Consider the following 23,423-nt stretch of genomic DNA (forward strand, 5'->3'; position numbering starts at 1 on the left):
GGGGAGGAGTTCCTGCTCTGACCCCTCACTCGATCTTATTTCTTATCCTTCTGCAGGAGGTCCATTAATTCTAAGTTATTAGCACGTCGATCAAGCACATACATTTCAAGCAACATATCATGATACAATGAAAATCAAAAATCATGGACTTGAAAGGTTCTCTAGCTCTCACTTTACCGAATCCATTTTGTGGATAATTCTTACTAAATATGAGCTCTCTCTAGCCCTCAATTGTCCCAATCCAAATTCTATGTCTCTCTCTACTTCAACTTCAATTTCTGATAGGTACCAGTGTGTTTAATTCTATCCTGATTGTTTCATTAATTAGATAATTTTTTGATGGAGTATGTCAATGCTTTAAAAGTTGGCTCACTCTCCTGAGCCACATTAACCATTTCATGTCGTGCTTTTGTCAAGTAACTGAACATGTCTGAGACTCGTTCGTCAGTGAAAATTCACCATGCATGTCCGCATGCTAATTGCATCATATGTAACAAATCACATTTGCACATCCCAATATCATGCCACACGTGCCATCCGATACAAGCCATTCTTGGGCTTTCAAGTGATCTTATCAAAAGATTGTGAAGTGTCTGGAGATCTCTGCTCATCTCCCACTGTATGATCCCAATGTCACGGATAGTGTTCAGTCTATCAAATTAAGTTTTCTTAAAATGTTCATAGGCAAGGACACAAACCTCTCTAAGAGAAAACAATCAACTTACTATTCTTAACTACACTTTCCTAACTTTCACTAGAATATTAGGAAAATTCTCATTTGGTGGTGTAATGAAACAGTTCCTGTTTCTATCTTACATCTTAAGTAGGCCATTAATTACCATTCTATCTCATTCATGAGCCCTGGAGGAACTTTACTGTCCAATACAATATTAAAGATAAAAAACATAGATTAAATGTTCCCAGTTATTAATGCATTTTAAAAAATTCTTTATTTTAGAGGATCTTTTATTTTCCCAAAATAACCTGTTATATTGTGACTGAGTCCATTTTATCAGTTCAAAATTATCCCAAATCCAAATAGCAGTGTTGTTGGACTGACAGGTTTTGTCAATGTTCAATTTTATTTCCCCATAAACTTTCCTCCTTGATACACAGCAATTGACAGGACTACCTAGTCGGCTTTTCACCAGTTTCTTTGAATGAAAATTTGACTATTCCCTTTAAACTACAGTTAAATTTTCCCTTCGAGTGCTTGAAACAGAAACTCATATCAATTTATTTTTATCAATTTATCTTATCAATTCCAATTTCAGAAACAAATAATTCCCAGGCTTGGTGGTTTGCATGGTGTTTTAACATTAGCAACAGAAGTGCTCGCAATTAGTTGACAAGGTAACTTCCATATCTCCCCTTCTCATGCACTCTGTCTCAGAAAATAACACCGATAACCCTGAATGGGTTAAGTCTTTGAAAGACAAAGGGGGAGAAATTCGGTTGCTAGCGCCAGCGATTAGCGCCTAAAGAGGCCGAGAATTGGGGCGTTACCCAAATTTCAGGCGGGCGCAGTGAACCCAGCGCCTCTCGCCATAATGAGTGTTCTTTTAGCGCTGGCGCTAAGTCTTAGCGCCCGCGCCCGGGCACAGGCAGATCATGACGTAATTTCAGTGTGCAACGCCTTGTTGGCGCCCCGGACTGGAAATTCAGTGGCGTCCCCCTCTGTTCCGCCCGGCGCTAATAAGGACAGCTTCCAGGAACATTCCCCGGTGGCTCTTGGGCTTAGGGGGGCGCTATTTAAAGGGGACTGCACTGGTATAAAAGCGGCAGCCATTTTGGGAGCACAACTTATTTGAGATTTACACAGATTAGAACAGTTGAACTCTGAGCCATTTCACTACTGACCCAGCGCTGCCAGAGGACCTTCAGCCTTCATACCATCACCCTGCTGCTGGTGAGCGCTTACACCCTTTTTAATTTCTGCTGACCTATTATTATGGGGGCTGCTTTGGAGGGGAACGTCCTGCTGCTCGACCATCTGGAAAGGGCACAGGGACGGAGGGAGAGAGGGCCAGGAATGGCCAGACGGAGGAGGGCCAACAGACGTCGCCACACCAGACCTTACGTTGTGTTAGGAGGCTGCGATTCCGAAAGGAGGTGGTGACTGAGCTGTGCCACCTGCTTCAGGAAGATCTGCAGCCGCAGATAAGGTGCAGGACCTCTCTGTCGGTGGCTGTGAAGATAACAGTGGCATTGAATTTCTATGCGACCGGCTCCTTCCAGTCAGCAACTGGGGACATTGCCAACATATCCCAGTTTGCGGTGCATAGCTGCATCCAGCAGGTTACAGATGCCCTGTTTAAAAGGCGGCGTCAGTACACCTCCTTCAAAGTGACACTGGAGAAGCAGCGGGAGCGCGCAGAGGGCTTCGTGGCAATAGCGGACTTCCCCATGGTGCAGGGCGCCATTGACTGCACGCACGTGGCTTTGCGGGCGCCTGTACAGAATCCTGAGGAGTTCCGCAACCGCAAGGGGTTCCACTCCTTGAATGTGCAGCTGGTCTGTGACCACTGACAGCTGATGCTCGGGGTCAATGCTCAGTTCCCAGGCAGCAGCCACGACGCTTTCATCCTGCGCCAGACTTCAGTCGCTGACCTTTTCGAGGCCCCGGCTCACCCAGAAGGCTGGCTTGTCGGCAACAAGGGCTATCCACTGTGCCCATGGCTGAAGACCCCGCTCCGTACGCCCAGCACCCCTGCAGAAGAGTACTACAACGTCAGCCATCAGGCGACGAGGAACATTGTGGAGCACACAATCGGCGTGCTCAAGCAGCGGTTCTGTTGTTTGAACCATTCGGGGGGAGCCTTGCAGTACTCACCAAAGAGAGCCTCCCACTTCGTCGTTGTCTGCTGCATGCTCCATAACCTCGCCACCCTGCGCACCCAGCCAATGCCAGCAGACATTGAAGGACCAGCAGAGGAGGAGGAGGAGCAGGAGGAGGAGCAGGAGGAGCAGGAGGAGGAGGAGGAGGAGGACCAAGATGGGAGGGTCCGAGAAACTGTAAGGGCCGTCCGTCTGAGGCTGATAAGGAGTCGGTTCTAGGCCCCTCTCACGGACTGCTTGGTGCCATTGGAAGACCACGAATGGAACCATTCGGATAACCCAGAGCCTATGAAGGCCACAATGATTGTAAATAGCAGACATGGCCAATGACATTAAAAATCTTCTTTTATTTTGAAAACTGTGCTTCCTTCCAACATGACAAAGCAATGGCAACTGAAAGCTTAACTAACAAACTAACACATAAGTGCCTCGCACACCCGGGAGACTATCCAAAACATTCAGAACACGTGCCTCGCACACCCGGGAGACTATCCAAAACATGACTAACATTCAGACCACCATCCACGGCCTTGATTTCTAGAAATAGGACGTTTCTGCAGCTCCTTCTACTCTTTCCCCTTTGATGGAGATCTACTTCTCTTGCGCGAACGGCCCCTTCCCTCCCTGCAGCTCCTCCGTAATGGGACCCCAGTGGCTGCATGAAGGCTGGGGGACGCCTGCTGACTGCCCGAAAGCGCTGATGCCCCTGAGGGACGGCCTGGACAGACTCTGGACTTGGAGGGGCCGGATGCTGACTGCTCCAATTGGGCATGGGTGGAAGCAGTCTGTCCTGCAGGTGATGGCAGCTGCAGTGGAGACGTACCAGCGTTGGCATCAGGAATGCTGACATCCTGAGAGCGGACACCAGCTCCGTGGTCGGCCGACACACTGGCACTCTGACGGGGTAGCACCGCAGCATGCGGACCCATCGGCTGGTCCACAGATTGCTGGCCTGATGTGGTGCTGCAAGGGCCCCGGGTAATCCTGCCTGAACCATGGAGGGTGGCAGCAGTCAGTGCTTGTGTGGCCTCAATCTGCCTCTGCATGAGGCCAGCGAGGGACTGCGTGGCAGGTGCCAGTGCATTGGTGAAGCCCTGGACAGTCCTTTCCAGTGATGTCGCGACGCCCTGGACAGTCCTTTCCAGTGATGTCGCGACGCCCTGGGCAGTCTTTTCCAGGGCTGCCCTGAAGCCGGTGGTTCCTGCAACTGGTTCCTCCTCAGATCCATCCCCCCCCGCTCCCTTCCAGGGAAGCACTATCCCCAGTCTGCAGATGGGCTGGCTCGCCTGAGGGTGGGACGGATGGTCCGGCTCCCAAGCTGGTGATGCAGCATCTGAAAGCAGGGAGGTTGAAGAGTGGATTTAGCGAAAGGCCAGGGTGGTAGCAAGGGATGCAAGAGTGCTGCAATGCTCTGACATGGGTCCAGACTGAAAAAGCATGCTGGTGGGGGGAACAAGTGGAAGGAGAGAGTTCAAAAAGGTGATGGCCTTACCATCGCTGTGCACAATGGGGTCGGCAGCTCCAGTGGTGACAGGACCAATCATCCTGCCTCCAGCAATCTGGTGGACACTTTCCTCCAGGTCCGTCAGTTCCTGCAGCTGAGGAGGGCCCCCGCCTGTTCCCTCCGGTTCCTGGCCAGCTTGCCCTGCAGGAGAAAGGACGGGAAGTTCTGAAACATGCTGCCCTGAGTTGTCATCTCATGCCCCCCCATGGTGGATCAGCCCTTACAGTATGCCCTGTGTTGTCATCTCATGCCCCCCCATGGTGGATCAGCCCTTACAGTATGCCCTGTGTTGTCATCTCATGCCCCCCCATGGTGGATCAGCCCTTACAGTATGCCCTGAGTTGTCATCTCATGCCCCCCATGGTGGATCAGCCCTTACAGTATGCCCTGAGTTGAATGTGCGTGTGCGTTCCCAGAAAGGGCCATGGGTGCTGGCTGACAGATGGCCATTGGGGCATCGCGCACCCTCTGGCCATTAAAGTCAGGTGCAGATGGAGGGATGAAGAAGATTGCCAACAAGCCACTCACCCTAACGACCCGAGTGAGATCATTAAACTTCTTTCTGCATTGCACAGGAGTCCTGGCCGCCACGCTGCTGGAGTTGACTCTTTGACAAACTTCCCTCCAAGCTCTGTGGTACTCGTTCTGAGGAGGCCTCTTGCCATTGTCAGGGTACAGCACTGCTCGCCGGCGCTCCACTGCATCAACCAAAGCATCCAATGCCCTTTGGGAAAAGCGCTCCACTCTCTGCCTCACCCTCTCCATCTTGTCAAAGTTTGCAATGCCTCAGTTTGCACAGCACCGAAATTGAGGCCTACAGAGCGATGAGTCTGGCTGCTGAAGCTAAATGACCCGCCCCTTTAAGAGCTCGCCGGCGCCTGCATGTCTCGTGGTCATCGATTATTGACAGCACCTGCGCTGCGCCCGTCCACCCAGATATTGAGTAGCGCCGGCAGGTTAGCGCCTTAGGAGTCCCGTGCAGCGCCTGATTTAACGCCGCAATCACCCTCAGGGGCGCAGCAACTCAATATCGCTGGAGGTGGCGATAAGTTGCGCCTGGCGATAAAATTTGCGCATCGCCAATTCTAGCGCCCCAAGCGGGGCCATACCCAATTTCTCCCCCAAAGCCTTTAGTCCAAATCGTCACCATGTTGTGACGTTTGATGTCTGCCGATGTCTGCAGATAAATTCTTAAATTCTTAAAACTGGTGGATATCCTGCTACGTCATCAATATTCATGTGATCTGAAAAGCCATGGTCACCTGTTTAAAACAAAAGAAAATCCACTGTGGCTCTGCTTCAGACCTCAAGGGGTTATTTGTCAAATCATAAAATTCCTTCTGTCATTGTGAGAAAATATCCACTTAAAAAAAAAAGCTGTCAGCGGAAAGGGTTAACTTAAGAAGGTGGAGCAAAATATTGTCAGCTGCACGTAATTGCGTCACTTCATGTGAATTTTAACAAAACTTTCCCGATCGAAACTTTTTTTCCAAGTCTTTGTACCTTCAAAACTTCCTTAGGAATTTAAAATCTGTTAAAACAGTAAAAATCATTGGTAAAGCTGTCATTGTTAACTTTAACTAAAACACCCTCATCAGGGAAGACAGCATTTTAGACTAAACTCCAATTGATTTTAGCATTTTTTTAAAAAAGGTTTCCAACTCCAAGATTTTCCAATACAACCAAGATGTTTAAACAATCAGAATCACCTCAAATAAAGAAAGAAATGTCCCAAAATTCCAATTCAAATCATTAAACATTTAGGAAATTCAAAACTGCCAATGTGAAAGTCTCCCATCCAGAACTAGAAACCTTCACATTATTTAAAATAATAACCAGAATTTCACTGTGGCCGCAATAAAAGTCGGGTTTTCACATTTTAATACGTTAGTTATTCTCAATAATTCCAATTTAATTCAGACCAATATTTTATGAACTAAACATAATACAGAACAGATAAATAAAATAAAATACCACATGCTTATACAGTCGATTACGTCATCTATATTTTTTTTTATCAGAGGCCTTTCCAAATGGCTGTAAAAATGCTGAATATAACTGGAGAAAAATTAGCTTTCACATTTAAACAAATAAAATCAAACTGCTTTGGAAATTTCACCACAGCAGCCGCAACTCCAAGGCTAAATCTTAGACTGAAACTTAGCTTTTGTTAAACAAATTTTTTTGTTTTTGCTTTTCTCAGCCTTTCCACACCAGCATATTTAACTTAAATTGTAGTTCAAAGTTTTTTTTTCATTCTGGGCGCACAATCCTAAATAAAAATGAACATACTCAACGTATTCACACATTCACACAACTTAGAAATATTGATCCCTGTAATGGGTTATGCACTCAAAGTGCCAAAATTTATGTGATATTCCCAGGTCGCGAGCCCAAGAATATTCACAGTTTAAATCAGCTCACGTATCTAAAAAATAATACACATGTGTATGCATGCATAGAGCAGACAATTAATAAACTTAAAACAACACACGCTTACAGGAAAGACATCAATTAAAAATGCTTCCAACGTCCAAGACAAGACTACAAAGGCTTTTAGTTCTGTGCACAGAAAAGTGGGTGGAGCTAAAACAAACATAACACTTTCTTTAAAGACAGACTTTCAGACAAAAGAAATGCTGTAACTTCTTAAACATTCATGGTCAGGAAAACTTCCACACTTTAACTCACACTTTCACACAAACTGAAATCCCAGCGTCCTTCAAGGTTCCTTTCACTCAGTAAACTTGTATTTTATTTTTCTTGGCACAGAAGCTGGCAGCATATACCATCATCTTCAGTGACAGTTTCAACTGTACATTTTCTTTTTTTCTGCCTTTTAAACTGTCGTCTCAGCAGCTTATTCACTAATTCCTTGTTTTTTTCACTTCATTTGCTGAGTTTCCAGATTCCTGGTTTCAAGCTGCTGGCATTATTTTTCCCTCTCTATTATTTTCTGCATTTCCAAATGTTCCCCTTCTTTTATTCCCTGTGCTTCTAAATGTTTCCCTTCTCTTACTTCACTGCGCTGTGCACAGAAATGGGCAACATAACCTAACAAGCGCTTCCCTTTGTCTAATTCGACCTTTCCCAGAGATACTTGGCTCTGGACCCTCTCTATTGGCATCTGACATGAGTCTGCTTCTGGACACGTCAGAAACAATACTAAAACAGTTACACTTAATGTTCCAAACTCTTTATCAGTGACATGCCCAACTTATTAGACCCTTACTCTCATTCAAAACCTATGGAGTCCTCCTGCACCAATCACTGGCAGACACCCAAACCCAAAATCCAATCTGTCAAGCCCACCATTTTACTAACTTGTTGCTATTACTACTGGTAGGTCGCAGTGTCCTACTCCCCCTGAAGGTTTTCTTTCCTTAACTGACTAGGTCGCGCTAACCACACCAGTCCTAGGATCTTGCCTGCACCGAATACTTTATAAAAGAATCAGCTGCCAATCAACCTCCTGGCTCAGCTCACCAATTTATATTAGATTCCAGAGGGACCCTGGTTCCAAATGATTCGAGGTTCGCCTGTATTGGGGACAGTGATTTAACTTATAATTGAGACTTATATTAACACTTATACTCTAGGTAGAAGCCACCCTGTGTCTGCTGTCTCTCTTCATCTCCCAGGTGTCTCCTTCATTCTTCCTGAAATCTTCTACTGTGTCTCTGAAATCTTCTACTCCTGAAATTTCCTACAATTTATGGCTGTTAAGACCCCCTTCTTATACCCTTACTCTCATTCAAAACCTATGAAGTCCTCCTGAATCAGTCACTGGTTGACATCCAAACCCAAAATCCAATCATAAAGATTATGGGCTGGATTTTCCGGGGGGTCAGCGGGCGCGATCGGTGGCAGGTCAGGTGGGAAAGTGCTTTTTTCCCCAGCGGGTCGGGATCCCGCTGTGTACTCACCACCACGCGCCTTTGCCCAATGTCGGGTCTGTCAGCGCTGAGCAGACCCAACACGTAGCGGCGGGTTTACAGTGGGGGACCCAATTCAGGTAATTAATGGCTTGTTTAGAGCCACTTAAGAATGAATTTCAGCTTATCTTCTGCATTTGACAGCTCACCCATGGGGTCCATGCTGGTCAAGCTGAGGCGGGAGTTCAGTGGCCATTGAATCAGTTGTTGAGTTGACAGCTTCAAATGTACAGTAAAAGCTCCCACCTTACAGAGATATCTTCCCTCAGACACAAGCTCTTCCTCGCTGCATTTCCACAACAGATTCACCATGCTCCAAGTCTTTACACAAGCCTCCATCCTCATTACCTCTCTCACCATTGACAGATCACTTCTGTCATCTCTACTTCACCTGCCATCTATTCCATTAGCATGGGTGCCCTTTATACTCTCTCACTTTGGTCCTCAGAATCCCACCACGATCAGCCCCAACACCAGCAGCACTAACAACACCACCACCAACCTTCTCCGCAATCAACTGATGCTGCACAGGACACAGGGCATCAGCACATGACCACATTGTTGCCCGGGAGGCCAGGGATGGTCTCACCATGGCCAGATTTACTTCACTTGACGCTGTACACCCTGGCTGCCAAATGATGCGCCAGGTTGGCACCACCACACACCAACACCACAAAACTTCCCTGCAATGCCCAAGCCATTCCTTTCACATTCATCACAATTGCAGGGTGGGAGGGGGAGGGGAGGCATCGTTATGTCTCACCATTCATTGCAACTCACTAAGTCACCTCCAAAGGTGCACACAAATCTGTCGAAGAACGCAAAGTGTTGAAAATAAAGGTTTCAATGTTTGACAACATATTACCAGAAACTTTACATGAACATTGCATAAAACACCCAAGTCATAGAGTCATAGAGTTACACAGCACGGATAGAGGCCCTTCGGCCCATCGTGTCCGCGCCGGCCTACCCTTGTGTGTTGTTAGCTGGTGTGATTGCACTAGGATGAGGGTGAGTGTGAGGGGTGGCTAGTGAGATGGAGATGTGATAATGTAGATAGAGAGGGATGGGTGGAGGTGCAAGGTAAGTTGATGTGAGTAAGGATATGCAGGAGTAGGGTAGGGAAGGCAGATTGATGGGGATGTGATGAAAGGCACAGCAGGATGAGGTTGAGTGTAGCTTTGTACTAATGTTTCATGATCTACTGAGATCATTGAAACGATTGTGACATGCACCCAGGTCCTCCTGACCACATCCCTGCTTGTACCCTCCTCTGCAATGTGCAAACAGGCTGTGTTGATCTCCTGGGGAGGTCTCTTCTGCCTATGGGAAAGAAAGAGGACCTCCCTGCATGCTGGGTGCAGCCCTGCATCTCTGTGCAGTGCTTGTCAGTGTTTGCAACACCTCAATGCTGTAGAACACTGACAGCACAAATGTCAAAATAAAGTTGGCCATGGTCCCTTTAAGGAAACTGGCTGATGACGCATCATCAAATGACGTCACCAGACCCGCATCCTCTAATTGGCCAGAAAACAAGCTGGGCGGGCATAACAAGCTCAATCAAGGAAAATTCATTTCAAAGGCCAGGACAGAGACAGCAGCAGGGTCGGGACCCGCCACCAACATTGCTCGCCAAGGTTAGCAAAATTGCGGCCTATATGCTCGCAGCACCCTGGTTTATGTAGGTTCTAGTCTTATGACCACCAAGACTCATGTCTGGGGTAGTTATGGCAATGGAAACGGAATATGTCTCCATCGGTTCAGATACGGCCCTTGCTGTTGGCCTTTGTTTTTATAATTCACTGCGGATAGTATAACATTCCAAAACAGTGGAAGCTGCAGCTAACTGTTCCCAGGCTAGCTGCACTCTGTCTCATCCTTACTGCTGGCTAATATCCAACCTTCACCCACAGCCTCACTATTCGACTATAGCAATCCTCCTTCTCACCCTATCAATTCCTCCAATAAAAGGCGAAGAGTTACGAAGGTGACTAAAGGTTTTTATTGACTAAATAACAGCCCACTCTCGTGGGTGATCCGATCCAAGCAGGAGGAATACCAGCCAGTCGCTCACCTTTATACCTGGCCTGGTGGGTGGAGCCAAGGCGGAGTCGGCAGTGGTCATCCCAGGTATAGCAGTGTGGCAAGAGGCGACCTCGTACCGTGATACAATAGTGGTCAGTGATACAGTTATAACGAACAGTGGTGAACAGTGCTAACTACTAACAGTGATACGATAGTGAACGTGGTTTACCACATTCACCCCTTGTTTAGAATTAAGTCCGGCGGGGTGAAGTGTACTACCAATTCTGGTAGGTCAGTCTGTCCGGAGGCTTCGTAAGCCTCTCCGATCGCCGCAGCGGTGGTGTTGCCTTATCCGGTGCTGGTGCCTTATCCGGTGTTGATGCTGGTGTTTGCGTGGTCGGCGAGGGCTCGTGGGGTTCCGGCATGCCGTCTACCTGGACTGAGGTTGGGGGGGGGTGGTGGCGGTGTTTCCGGATCGGCTGAGGGTGCGAGGTCTCGTAGGGAGACAGTGTCCTCCCGCCCGTCTGGGTACGCCACGTAGGCGTACTGGGGGTTGGCGTGCAGGAGGTTCACCCTCTCGACCAGGGGGTCCGTTTTATGGGTCCTCACGTGTTTCCGCAGCCAGACCGGCCCCGGGGCGGTCAGCCAGGTTGGTAGAGTGGTTCCCGTAGTCGACTTCCTGGGGAAAACGAACATTCGTTCATGGGGGGTGGTGTTAGTGGCCGTGCAAAGTAATGACCGGATGGAGTGCAGCGCTGTCGGGAGGACTTTTATTGACTAAATTTAATGATGTCCGACAACGAGTCACAACCGGCGGAGGAGCCACCAGCGCAGCTCCCAGGAGCACAGCCACACCAGCCAGCTTGGCTGCGAGCCCTCAGACCGCCGTACCTGGACCTGAACCCACGAGCAGCAAACTCAGCCGCAGACTTTAAACACTGGCTGGTCTGCTTCGAATCATACCTGAGAGAATCCAGCGTCCCTCAGGCATCCAAACTAAGTGTCCTGCAGGCACAACTGAGCCCGAGAGTATACACTCTCATCGAGGACATGACTACCTACGAGACCGCCATCAACCTGCTGAAACAGAAGTACCGGACCCCGGTAAACTACATGTACGCTAGGCACCTCCTAAGATCACGGCCGCAACAGCCAGGAGAATCAGTAGCCGAATTCTCACAGGCGCTATATGCACTCGCCAGGAACTGTGACTTTAAATCGGTGTCGGCAGCCGAAAATACTGAAGATAATATCCGCGACGCATTCCTGAAACGCCTACGGTCCGAGTACTCACGGCAAAGACTGCTGGAAGCTAAAGACCTCAGCATGGAAAAAGCTGAAGCCCTCGCTATCTCCCTGGAAGTGGCCCACCAAGATCAGGAAGCATTCACCAGGTACTGCTCGCGACCCTGGGACTCGGGCCCGACCCCTACCACAGCACCCTTCCCAGCGCCGCCCCCGGGACCTACCTCTGCGTCGGCGTCCCGGACCCGACCGGCCCCGCCACCCCCGGCACCGGCCCCGACATCGGGCATCCGCGATCGGGCCGCCGGCTGTTTTTTTTGTGGCCAGGAGAAGCACCCGAGGTCGCGCTGCCCAGCCAAGAACTCCATATGTAAAACCTGCCTGAAGAAAGGCCACTTCTCCAAGGCCTGCAGGAGCGGATCCTCAGAGGCCAGCAGTGCCGCATGCGAACTATGGGGGCGGCCATCTTCGTTTAGGGCAACTGAGGCCAGCATCCCCACACATGAGTCATGGGGGCGGCCATCTTTGTTTAGGGCAACTGAGGCCAGCATCCCCACACATGAGTCATGGGGGCGGCCATCTTTGATTAAGGCAACCGACCCCAATAGTGCCTCATGGGGCCCTACCTCGTGGGAGACGCCATTTTACTCACCACGCCCGACCGCCTCGCCCGCAGATGACAACGACTCGCTCAGCTACACACTAGCTTCCGTCACCCTGGACCAAGCCTGCTTGGATCGGATCACCCACGAGAGTGGGCTGTTATTTAGTCAATAAAATTGATATACCTATCAATTCCTCCAATAAAAGGCGAAGAGTTACGAAGGTGACTAAAGGTTTTTATTGACTAAATAACAGCCCACTCTCGTGGGTGATCCGATCCAAGCAGGAGGAATACCAGCCAGTCGCTCACCTTTATACCTGGCCTGGTGGGTGGAGCCAAGGCGGAGTCGGCAGTGGTCATCCCAGGTATAGCAGTGTGGCAAGAGGCGACCTCGTACCGTGATACAATAGTGGTCAGTGATACAGTTATAACGAACAGTGGTGAACAGTGCTAACTACTAACAGTGATACGATAGTGAACGTGGTTTACCACAGCTAATATCCAACCTTCACCCACAGCCTCACTATTCGACTATAGCAATCCTCCTTCTCACCCAGGTTGTCTGGTTACAGCTTATTCACAGACTTTTAATTATAAGCAAAAGGGTTGCCTGTCATATATAATTCAGGTTACCATTGCATACAGTTGATGATTACAGACTTTTATATTTAATTCTTACACACAATTATAAATCCATTACTGATGATCATAAGATACTGATGATTATAAGATAGTAAAGCAAGTATTCTAAAAACCAACTAATCCATGATAATCTTACATAGTTGGTGAAAGGAGAGTAATCATCAATGTTCTGTATGTTTCCCCACAGGGCTTTGAGTATAAGGAGGTGAAAGGACAATGTTGTGGAAATTGTACCCAGGTTGACTGTATAATTGAGATGCCAAATAAGCAACCAATAATCTTTCAGGTATGCATATTACATTTCAGAAGTCAATCACCATAATGATTGGCATCTATTTAAAGCATTGAGGGGTTACTTTTGCATGTGACATTCAATCATTCTGTTGTTTAAAGAGACTACTTGAAATATTTTGTGGATTCATCCTTGAACCATATCCTAACTCATAATAAAGAAATGTGTTTGTAATTGTCAAGTAGCTTTGTTCCACAAAAAGTGAAGATTTAACCAAAGGAACTGAATTATAAAAAAGAACAACTTGCACCATTTGAATCAAAAATGCAACATGGCCTTAAGAAAGAAACAGTAAAGATTTGGAGATTTTTCTTCTGCAATCAATCAAAAAGTGAAACCAGCCTATTTAAAAAAGGCCCTTTATTTTGGAAATTCAGTGAGTGGCACAGCTGCTCCATTTATCCTGCAGCAAAGTGCCACAGCAAGCTCCTATGGCGCTCCCCCCAAATTGAGGAGGTACCCCAGTTGCAGTATAAATGGCGCGGGTGGCCAGGAGTCCCTTGTGCCCAGCATTGCTAGGGCATACATGTTGGGAAATATGCCATTTGATGTATTTCCTTTATTTGCACGATATCATAATATGCCTGCCCATTTGTGAGTGAGTTTTTTATGCACCCACACCTAAATCCTATGCAAAACCAAATTTTTGCCCCTGTCTGCTCATATAACAACATTCTTATGGTGATTTTGGGGAAGAAACTCTGGGCCCACCAATGAAGTCATTTGGAGTAAACTGCAAATGCCTCCGACCTATCTCAACCTGATATGATTTCCCCCCCGCCCCGACAGAAGTGTCAAACCCTGAGTAAAATTAGAGAACGTATTTAATAAAGTCAATCATCCTTCTAAACATCCAGATTCACACCTATTTTACTAGTCTTGGTGCACAATGTAGACTTTACCAAATTACAATATCCCTTTTCTACATTTGTTATATTGAAGGATTAGTTCAGGCTTTTAAAATCCTTTTTATTATGTGACATGTCATCAAGCACAGATGCAATATGGACTGATGGAGTGTATAATACAATTGCTATAACACATGTATGTTAAGTGGATAGGGTAAATAAATTAACCTGCAGCTTGGCATTTATTCAATATCAATAGGCATTTCGCATGTAATGGCCAGGATGAAAGGTACTTATTATACTGTGGAAAGTTTGTGTAATTTTTCATAGTACATTAGTAATTGTGGCTTTGATTATTAGAACAATTCATGATTTTACAGTTTGGGATGAGATCACAGTATTAGAGTTTCTTATATGAAGGGAAAGATAAATCACCCCCTTTGATATTCAGTGCATATTGTTGTTGTTGTAGTAAAGATCGACGCACTGTTGGAGCCCAAAGCTCCAAATTTTTTATGTATTTCTTTGTCATTTAAAACTTTTTCTTTCCTATTATTGCACAGCCTGGAGCTACAATATCAGATTCAAAGAACAACTGCACTAAATACAAATGTGAGAAAATAGGGTCTCACTTTGTTCCAAACATCTATAATCAATGGTGCCCCTCTCTGGATCATGATAACTGTGAGCCTGTGAGTGCAAAACGATTATATATTCATTTCTTTGAATAAAAAGAACAAAATCTTTTCTGTAAAATGAAATGACCAGAGGTTTTGTTAGATTTATGCTTTCAAATAACTTCATTTCTAATGGTTTACTCTGTGACAGGGAACGATACACATGGACTCAGATGGCTGTTGTCAGACATGTAAGTAGCATATTTAAACAATTATGAAACCTCTTTGTGGCTCTGAATTATGGTCGCGTTTTATTTCCAACACCAGATTTCTGATTGGTCACCTTGGAGGATGAGACCTGATTTCTGACTGGTTTCCTGGGATGACAAGACACACCCAGCAGTTTCTCTGGAATGTGTAATTAGATCCTGCATGCCTAAGTAATCAATTAGAATGCAAAGTGTAATTCGAGCCATTCTGGCTGCCAGGCTCCAGACAGAACAGAACACACATAATAATAATAATAATTCAACTTTATTGTCATTGTACAATGCACAAGTACATGAACAACAAAATGTGATCTTGCAAGCTCCCATGAGTCTAGTACAAATAACATTAACATTAAACGTAAATAGCACCGTCCTGGGAGAAGCAAAGCCACTGCGTCTGTGCGCGCCGCCATTCCATTTCCACCATTCCTCCTGTCCGACAATCTTCAGCCCAACGCCCGGGCCTGCTCACCAGCCGCCCCTCCCGGGGCTCCTTCCGTGACCTTCTCACCAACCGCCCCTCCTCGGGGCTCCTTCCGTGACCTTCTCACCAACCGCCCCTCCTCGGGGCTCCTTCCGTGACCTTCTGCACCTGGTCTTCCCTGATGGTCACCCCTCCAGGTACTAACCAGGCCTGGCTCTGCTTAGTTTCCAAGACTTGCCAGTGACCCTGTCCCTAGTCCCAGGAACATAGAACAGACAGGGCTTACCCTCGTGGGTTAAGACCTTCTCCCACCCCCCAAACAAATTCCTAACCTTCCTCCCAGCCCCACCCACCCCCCTGAGTTTCTAACCTTTTCCCTCCCCCAGGTTCCTGACCCTGACCTTTCCCCCACAAGTTCCTGACCTCCCCCCCGCCCAAGTTCCTGACCTTCTCCCCCCAAGTTTCTGACCTGCCCTCCCCAAAGTGCCTAACCTCCTCCCCCCCAAGTTTCTGACCTCCCCACCCAAGTTCCTGACCTTCTCTCCCTGCCCACGTTCCAGACTTTCTTCCTCCCCGGGTTCCTGACCTTCTTCCCTGCCCAAGTTTCTCCCCCCCCCCGCCCCACCTCACCGGGGTTCCTGACCGTCTCCCCTGCCCAAGCTCCTCCCCCCGCCTCCCCCCTCACCGGGGTTCCTGAACTTCTCCCCTGTCCAAGCTCCTCCCCCCGCCTCCCCCCTCACCGGGGTTCCTGACCTTCTCCCCTGCCCAAGCTCCTACCCCCGCCTCCCCCCTCACCGGGGTTCCTGACCTTCTCCCCTGCCCAAGCTCCTACCCCCGCCTCCCCCCTCACCGGGGTTCCTGACCTTCTCCCCTGCCCAAGCTCCTACCCCCGCCTCCCCCCTCACCGGGGTTCCTGACCTTCTCCCCTGCCCAAGCTCCTACCCCCGCCTCCCCCCTCACCGGGGTTCCTGACCTTCTCCCCCTGCCCAAGCTCCTCCCCCCTCACCGGGGTTCCTGACCTTCTCCCCTGCCCAAGCTCCTCCCCCCACCTCCCCCCTCACCGGGGTTCCTGACCTTCTCCCCTGCCCAAGCTCCTCCTCCCGCCTCCCCCCTCACCGGGGTTCCTGACCTTCTCCCCTGCCCAAGCTCCTCCCCCCGCCTCCCCCCTCTCCCCTCACCGGGGTTCCTGACCTTCTCCCCTGCCCAAGCTCCTCCCCCTTCACCGGGGTTCCTGACCTCCCCCCGCCTCCCCCCTCTCCCCTCACTGGGGTTCCTGACCTCCCCTGCCCAAGCTCCTCCCCCCTCACCGGGGTTCCTGACCTCCCCTGCCCAAGCTCCTCCCCCCTCACCGGGGTTCCTGACCTCCCCTGCCCAAGCTCCTCCCCCCTCACCGGGGTTCCTGACCTCCCCTGCCCAAGCTCCTCCCCCCTCACCGGGGTTCCTGACCTCCCCTGCCCAAGCTCCTCCCCCCTCACCGGGGTTCCTGACCCCCCCTGCCCAAGCTCCTCCCCCCTCATCGGGGTTCCTGACCTCCCCTGCCCAAGCTCCTCCCCCCTCACCGGGGTTCCTGGCCTCCCCTGCCCAAGCTCCTCCCCCCTCACCGGGGTTCCTGACCTCCCTTGCCCAAGCTCCTCCCCCCTCACCAGGGTTCCTTACCTCCCCTGCCCAAGCTCCTCCCCCCTCACCAGGGTTCCTTACCTCCCCTGCCCAAGCTCCTCCCCCCCTCCCCACCAAGGTGCCTGACCTCCCTCCAACAAGTTCCTGACCTTCCCTCCCCGCCACAGATGGGGCATTGTGTGTGGGTCAGGGATTGTTAACAGGTTTATTGGGTATGAAGTGAATAGTGACAGTGTCGTGACTTCCGGATTTCATCCAGTCCAATGATGTCACTTGCCACACACGCACCGAGCTTTCCGAGAAATCAACCAGGTCTAGGAGGAGGAGAGGGAGAACGTGGTGCAGGTGTAAAGGTGGTGGGGTTGGAAGAACGTGATCCGTCTCACCATCTGGATCTAAAAGATGCTGTTCCTCAAGCTTACGTTGAGCTTCATTGGAACAGTGTAGGAGTCCGAGGTCAGAGTGGAGACCAAACGCAGACTGGGTGACCGCTTTGCGGAACACCTCCGTTCAGTCTGCAAGCGAGACCCCGAACTCCCGGTCGCCTGTCATTTTAATTCTCCGCCCCACTCCCACTCTGGCTGCCATGTTTACCTCTAAAACAATAATGAATACACTTTAAAATTGGCTGTAAAGTGATTTGGGCTATCCTGAAAATGTAAATTTGTTTTTATATTATTGGCCACAACTAAGCAAGTATCAGGGCCCATTTAAATCCAATATATATATAAAGCCTTTTGTCTCTCTATGACTTCCAATTATCAGGACTGACATTTACAGGCAAAACTTTTGTCGAAGAGGTTTTCCTTTAACTAAATTATAGCTGACCTGGTGCCGATCTATTTCAGGAAGTGACAATCGCACAGCAGACAGTTCATGAATAAAGGGTGAAAAAGGTATAGCCTGGGAATTATTAATGCAACAACAACCATATAAATACCTAGCTTGATTTAACAATAAAGGCTCATAAAGTGGTACAACTGAAATTCCAAATATGGTACAATTAGAATCAAGGTCCAAACAACTGCTTCCTTTAATGGATGCTGTCATTGCTGATCTCCTGATTGATGGGTCCATTAGATTATAGTATCCACTTTAAACAAAGTGTGTGCTGTAAATGTCAGTACATTCATGTTTATGCTTTAAAGGCCTTATTACAGCACTACACTTGTATAGGGCCCTGGTGAGACTATACCTGGCGTATTCATAGAATCATAGAAATTTACAGCGCAGAAGGAGGCCATTCGGCCCATCTTGTCCGTGCTGGCCGACAAAGAGCTATCCAGCCTAATCCCACTTTCCAGCACTTGGTCCGTAGCCTTGTAGGTTACGGCACTTCAGGTGTACATCCAAGTACTTTTTAAATGTGATGAGGTTTTCTGCCTCTACCACCCTTTCAGTCAGTGAGTTCCAGACCCCCACCATCCTCTGGGTGAAAAAAATTCTCCTCAACTCCCCTCTAAACCTCCTACCAATTACTTTAAATCTATGCCCCCTGGTTATTGACCCTTTTGCTAAAGGAAACAGGTCCTTCCTATCCACTTTATCTGGGCCCCTCAATACACCTCAATTAGGTCTCCCCTCCGCCTCCCCTGTTCCAAAGAGAACAAGCCCAGCCTATCCAATCTTTCCTCACAGCTAAAATTCCCCAGCCCAAGCAACATCCTCGTAAATCTCCTCTGTACCCTCTCTAGTGCAATCACATCCTTCCTGTAATGTGGTGACCAGAACTGCACGCAGTACTCTAGCTGCAGCCTAACTAGTGTTTTATACAGTTCATAACCTCCCTGCCCTTATATTCTATGCCTCGGCTAATAAAGGCATGTATCCCATATGCCTTCTTAACGACCTTATCATAGAAACATAGAAGATAGGAGCAGGAGTAGGCCATTCGGCCTCTCGAGCCTGCTCCGCCATTCAATGAGATCATAGCTGATCATCCAAATTCAGTACCCTGTTCCTGCCTTCTCTCCATATCCCTTGATCCCTTTAGCTTTAAGAAATATATCCAACTCCTTCTTGAATATATTTAATGAATTGGCCTCTACAGCCTTCTTTGGCAGAGAATTCCACAGGTTCACCACTTTCTGGGTGAAGAAATTCCTCCTCATCTCTGTCCTAAATGTCCTACCCCTTATCCTTAGACTGTGACCCCTGGTTCTGGACTCCCTGACCATCGGGAACATCCTTCCAGCATCTAGTCTGTTTAGTCCTGTTAGAATTTTATAAGTTTCGATGAGATCCCCTCTCATTCTTCTAAACTCCAGCGAGTACAAGCCCAATCGACCCAATCTCTTCTCAAACGTCATTCCTGCCATCCCAGGTATCAGTCTGGTGAATCTTCTCTGCACTCCTTCCATGGCAAGAACATCCTTCTTCAGATAAGGCGACCAAAACTGCACACAATACTCAAGATGTGGCCTCACCAAGGCCCTGTACAACTGCAGCAAGACATCCTTGTTCCTGTACTCAAACCCTCTCGCTACGAAGGCCAACATACCATTTGCCTTCTTAACCGCCTGCTGCACCTGAATGCTTACTTTCAGTGACTGGTGCACAAGCACTTCCCCTTCTCCGAATCTATTGCCATTTAGATAATAATCTGCCTTCCTGTTTTTGACACCAAAGTGGATAACCTCGCATTTATCCACGTTATATTGCATCTGCCATGCTTCTGCCCAATCACCCAACCTGTCCAAATCATACTGGAGTTTCTCGGCATCCTCCTCACAGCACACACGCCCACCCAGCTTTGTGTCGTCTGCAAACTTGGAGATATTACATCTAGTTCCCTCGTCCAGATCATTAATATATATTGTGAATAGCTGGGGCCCAAGCACCGATCCCTGCGGTACCCCACTAGTCACTGCCTGCCACTCGGAAAAAGAGCCGTTTATTCCAACTCTTTGCTTTCTGTCTGCCAACCAGTTCTCTATCCAGTCAATACCTTGCCCCCAATCCCATGTGCCTTCATTTTACACGCTAATCTCTTATGCGGGACCTTATCGAAAGCCTTTTGAAAATCCAAATACACCACATCCACTGGTTCTCCCTTATCTATTTTACCAGTTACATCCTCAAAAAATTCCAGTAGATTAGTCAAGCACTTGTAGTCATAGAGTCATAACGGCACAGAAGGAGGCCATTCAGCCCATCGAGTCCATGCTGACTCTCTGTAGAGCAACCTAGTCAGTCCCATTCCCCCGCTCTATCCCCATAGCCCTGCAAGTTTATTTCCCTCAAGTGCCTATCCAGTCTCCCCTTGAAAAGATTGAGGCCTAGATATTCAGTGGGCTGCGCCACCAGTTAGCGCCTAAAGAGGGCACTCAGTGGCTTTAGCGCCACTGGCCACGCCTCCCGCGATATTTAGCGGGGCGCTAATGGCGGCGTTAGCCTGTAGCGTTGCGCCGCCACTGATGACGTCATCGGTGTGCGCAGCGCCCCGCTACCGCCCCGATCGCGATATTTGGCTGCGCCCCCCGCTGTAACGCCGGTCGCAATCTGCGACAGGGTTAGGGGGGCCTACCTGCGGCTGTAGTGGCGCTAATTAAAGTGGAGGTGCGGGGCGGCCATTTTTTTTGCTGGCCGCCTGCCAGCACCTCCTCGCACCACCGTCCCCGGCCTCCTGAGCCCCCCCCCCCCACCCCGGGCAGCGCCGGCTGTGTCCCAAGGGCCTGGCACTTCTCGGTGCCGGGCTCTTTTGCCGGCACTCACGATCTCGGATCGCGCTGGTGCAGGCCCCTCCCCTTTAAGAAGGGGAGGAAGGCCTGCAGTAATGCAGCGTGCCGTGCCGCAGCGTGTGGCGCTGCGGCACGTTGTGCTGCGATATTCAGTTTCAGCGCCCCAAGAGGGACGCGTGGCGCCTCGAGCAGCGCCGCGCTTCTGTTTGGGGCGCTGAAACTTAATATCAGGATGGCGCAAGTGGCTCCGCTCACAGCGGTAATTCCAGCGCCCGGGTTTGGGGCGCCACCGAATTTCTAGGCCTGAGTGTCTCCGCTTCCACCACTTCCGTCGGCAGCGAATTCCAGGTCATCACCACTCGCTGCGTAAAAAAGTTTTTCCTCACATCCCCCCTATATCTCTTGCCCAAAACCTTAAATCTGTGTCGGCTAGTCCATCAACTAGTGGGAACAGCCTTTCCCCATCTAGCCTATCCAAACCCATCATAATCTTGTGCACCTCTATCAAATCATCCCTCAACCTCCTTTGCTCTAATGAAAACAAATCCAGCTTCTCCAACCTGCCCTTGTAGCTAAGATCCCCCATCCCCGGAACCATTCTGGTAAATCTCCTCTGCACCCTCTGAAGGGCCTTCACATCCTTCCTAAAGTGTGGTGACCATAACTGGACGCAATACTCCAGTTGTGGCCTAACCAGCGCTTTATAAAGGTTCAGCATAACTTCTCTACTTTTGTACTCAATACCTCCATTATGAAGCCCAAGATCCCATATGCGTTGTTAACCATTTTCTCAATGTGTCCTGTCACCTTCAGTGACCGATGCACATTAACTCCCAGGTCCCTCTGTCCCAGCACACTCTTTAAAACTGTGCCATTAAGTGTATATTACTTCTCCCTGTTCCTTCTGCCGAAATGCATCATCTCACACTTCTCTGTATTAAATTCCATCTGGCACTTGTCTGTCCATTCTGCTAGCCTTTCTATGTCCTGTTGTAGTCGATTGGTATCATCTTCACTGTTTGCCACACCCCCAAGTTTGGTGTGATCGACAAATTTAGAAATTCTACTCTATATTCCAATATCCAAGTCATTTATATATATCTAAAAAAGCAGTGGCCCCAGCACTGACCCTTGGGGAACACCACTGTCTACCAACATCCACTCTGAAAAACAGCCATTTACTACAACTTGCTTTTTTCTATCCTTAAGCCAATTCCTTATCCAAGCTGCTACTGACCCACCTATTCCATGAGCCTCAATTTTGTTAACCAGCCTTCTATGTGGCACTTCGTCAAACGTCTTCCGAAAATCCATGTAGACAACATCCATTGCATTCCCTTCATCAATCCTCTATGTTACTTCATCAAAAAATTCAATTAGGTTAGTAAAACACGATCTGCCTTTTACAAATCCGTGTTGGCTCTCCTTAATTAGCTTAAACCTCTACAAGGGCCCGTTAATTTTTTCCTTGATTATTGTTTCTAAAACTTTACCCACCACTGATGTTAAACTGACCAGCCTATAATTACTAGGATTGTCCTTACACCCTTTCATAGAAACATAGAAACATAGAAGATAGGAGCAGGAGTAGGCCATTCGGCCCCTTGAGCCTGCTCCGCCATTCAATGCGATCATAGCTGATCATCCAAATTCAGTACCCAGTCCCTGCTTTCTCCCCATACCCCTTGATCCCTTTAGCCTGAAGAAATATATCCAACTCCTTCTTGAATATATTTAATGAACTGGCCTCCACCGCCTTCTGTGGTAGAGAGTTCCACAGGTTCACCACTCACTGGGTGAAGAAATTCCTCCTCATTTCTGTCCTAAATGGCCTACCCTTTATCCTTAGACTGTGTCCCCTGGTTCTGGACTCCCCAACCATCGGGAACATCCTTCCTGCTTCTAGTCTGTCCAGTCCTGTCAGAATTTTGTAAGTTTCAATGAGATCACCTCTCATTCTTCTAAACTCCAGCGAGTACAAGCCTAATCGACCCAATCTCTCCTCATACGTCATTCCTGCCATCCCAGGTATCAGCCTGGTGAATCTTCACTGAACTTCTTCCATGGCAAGAACATCCTTCCTCAGATAAGGCGATCAAAACTGCACAGAATACTCAAGATGTGGTCTCACCAAGGCCCTGTACAACTGCAGCAAGATGTCCTTGTTCCTGTACTCAAACCCTCTCGCTACGAAGGCCAACATACCATTTGCCTTCTTAACCGCCTGCTGCACCTGCATGCTTACCTTCAGCGACTGGTGCACAAGGACACCCAGGTCTCGTTGCACTTCCTCTTCTCCGAATCTATTGCCATTTAGATAATAATCTGCCTTCCTGTTTTTGCCACCAAAGTGGATAACCTCACATTTATCCACATTATATTGCATCTGCCATGTTTCTGCCCAATCACCCAACATGTCCAAATCATCCTGGATTCTTGAACAATGGTGTTACATTTGCCACTTTCAAATCCTCAGGCACCTCCCAGCATCTAGGGAAGATTGGAAAATTATGGCAAGCCCTTCTGTTATCTCTTCCCCCAATTCCCTTAGCAACCTGGGATGCAAGCCATCTAGACCAGGCGACTTGTCCACTCTAAGCATACCCAGCCTTTCTTGTACATCCTGTCTATCAGTTTTCACTCCTTCCATTGCTTCTACCTTCTCCACTTCTACCGATATTTTGTCAACATCCACCTCCTTAGTAAACACCGATACAAAGTACTCATTGAGTATGCTAGCCTTGCCCTGTGCCTCTAAGCATATATCACCTTCTTTGTCTCTAATAGGCCCTTTCTCGCCTCTTACTACCCGCTTACTGTTTACATGCCAGTAGAAGATTTTTGGCTTCCCTTTTATGTTAACCGCCATTCTACTCTCATATT

The 23,423-nt window shown here is 48.5% G+C and overlaps 1 protein-coding gene across 2 annotated transcripts in view; it reads left to right on the top strand.

The window, feature by feature from the left end:
- Positions 1-23,423, top strand: part of LOC147106549 (intestinal mucin-like protein) — a 112,913-nt gene that overhangs the window by 75,585 nt on the left and 13,905 nt on the right. For both annotated transcript variants that reach the window (XM_086007498.1, XM_086007499.1), the window contains 3 exons: positions 12,981-13,079; positions 14,497-14,625; positions 14,762-14,801. In XM_086007498.1, the coding sequence (XP_085863624.1) occupies positions 12,981-13,079; positions 14,497-14,625; positions 14,762-14,801 (268 nt within the window). The remainder of the gene's footprint in view (positions 1-12,980; positions 13,080-14,496; positions 14,626-14,761; positions 14,802-23,423) is intronic.

The sequence above is a fragment of the Somniosus microcephalus genome, chromosome 15, assembly GCF_052327205.1.
Source record: "Somniosus microcephalus isolate GS21.2 chromosome 15, FLI_Smic_1.0, whole genome shotgun sequence".
In the NCBI taxonomy this organism is placed as follows: domain Eukaryota; kingdom Metazoa; phylum Chordata; class Chondrichthyes; order Squaliformes; family Somniosidae; genus Somniosus; species Somniosus microcephalus.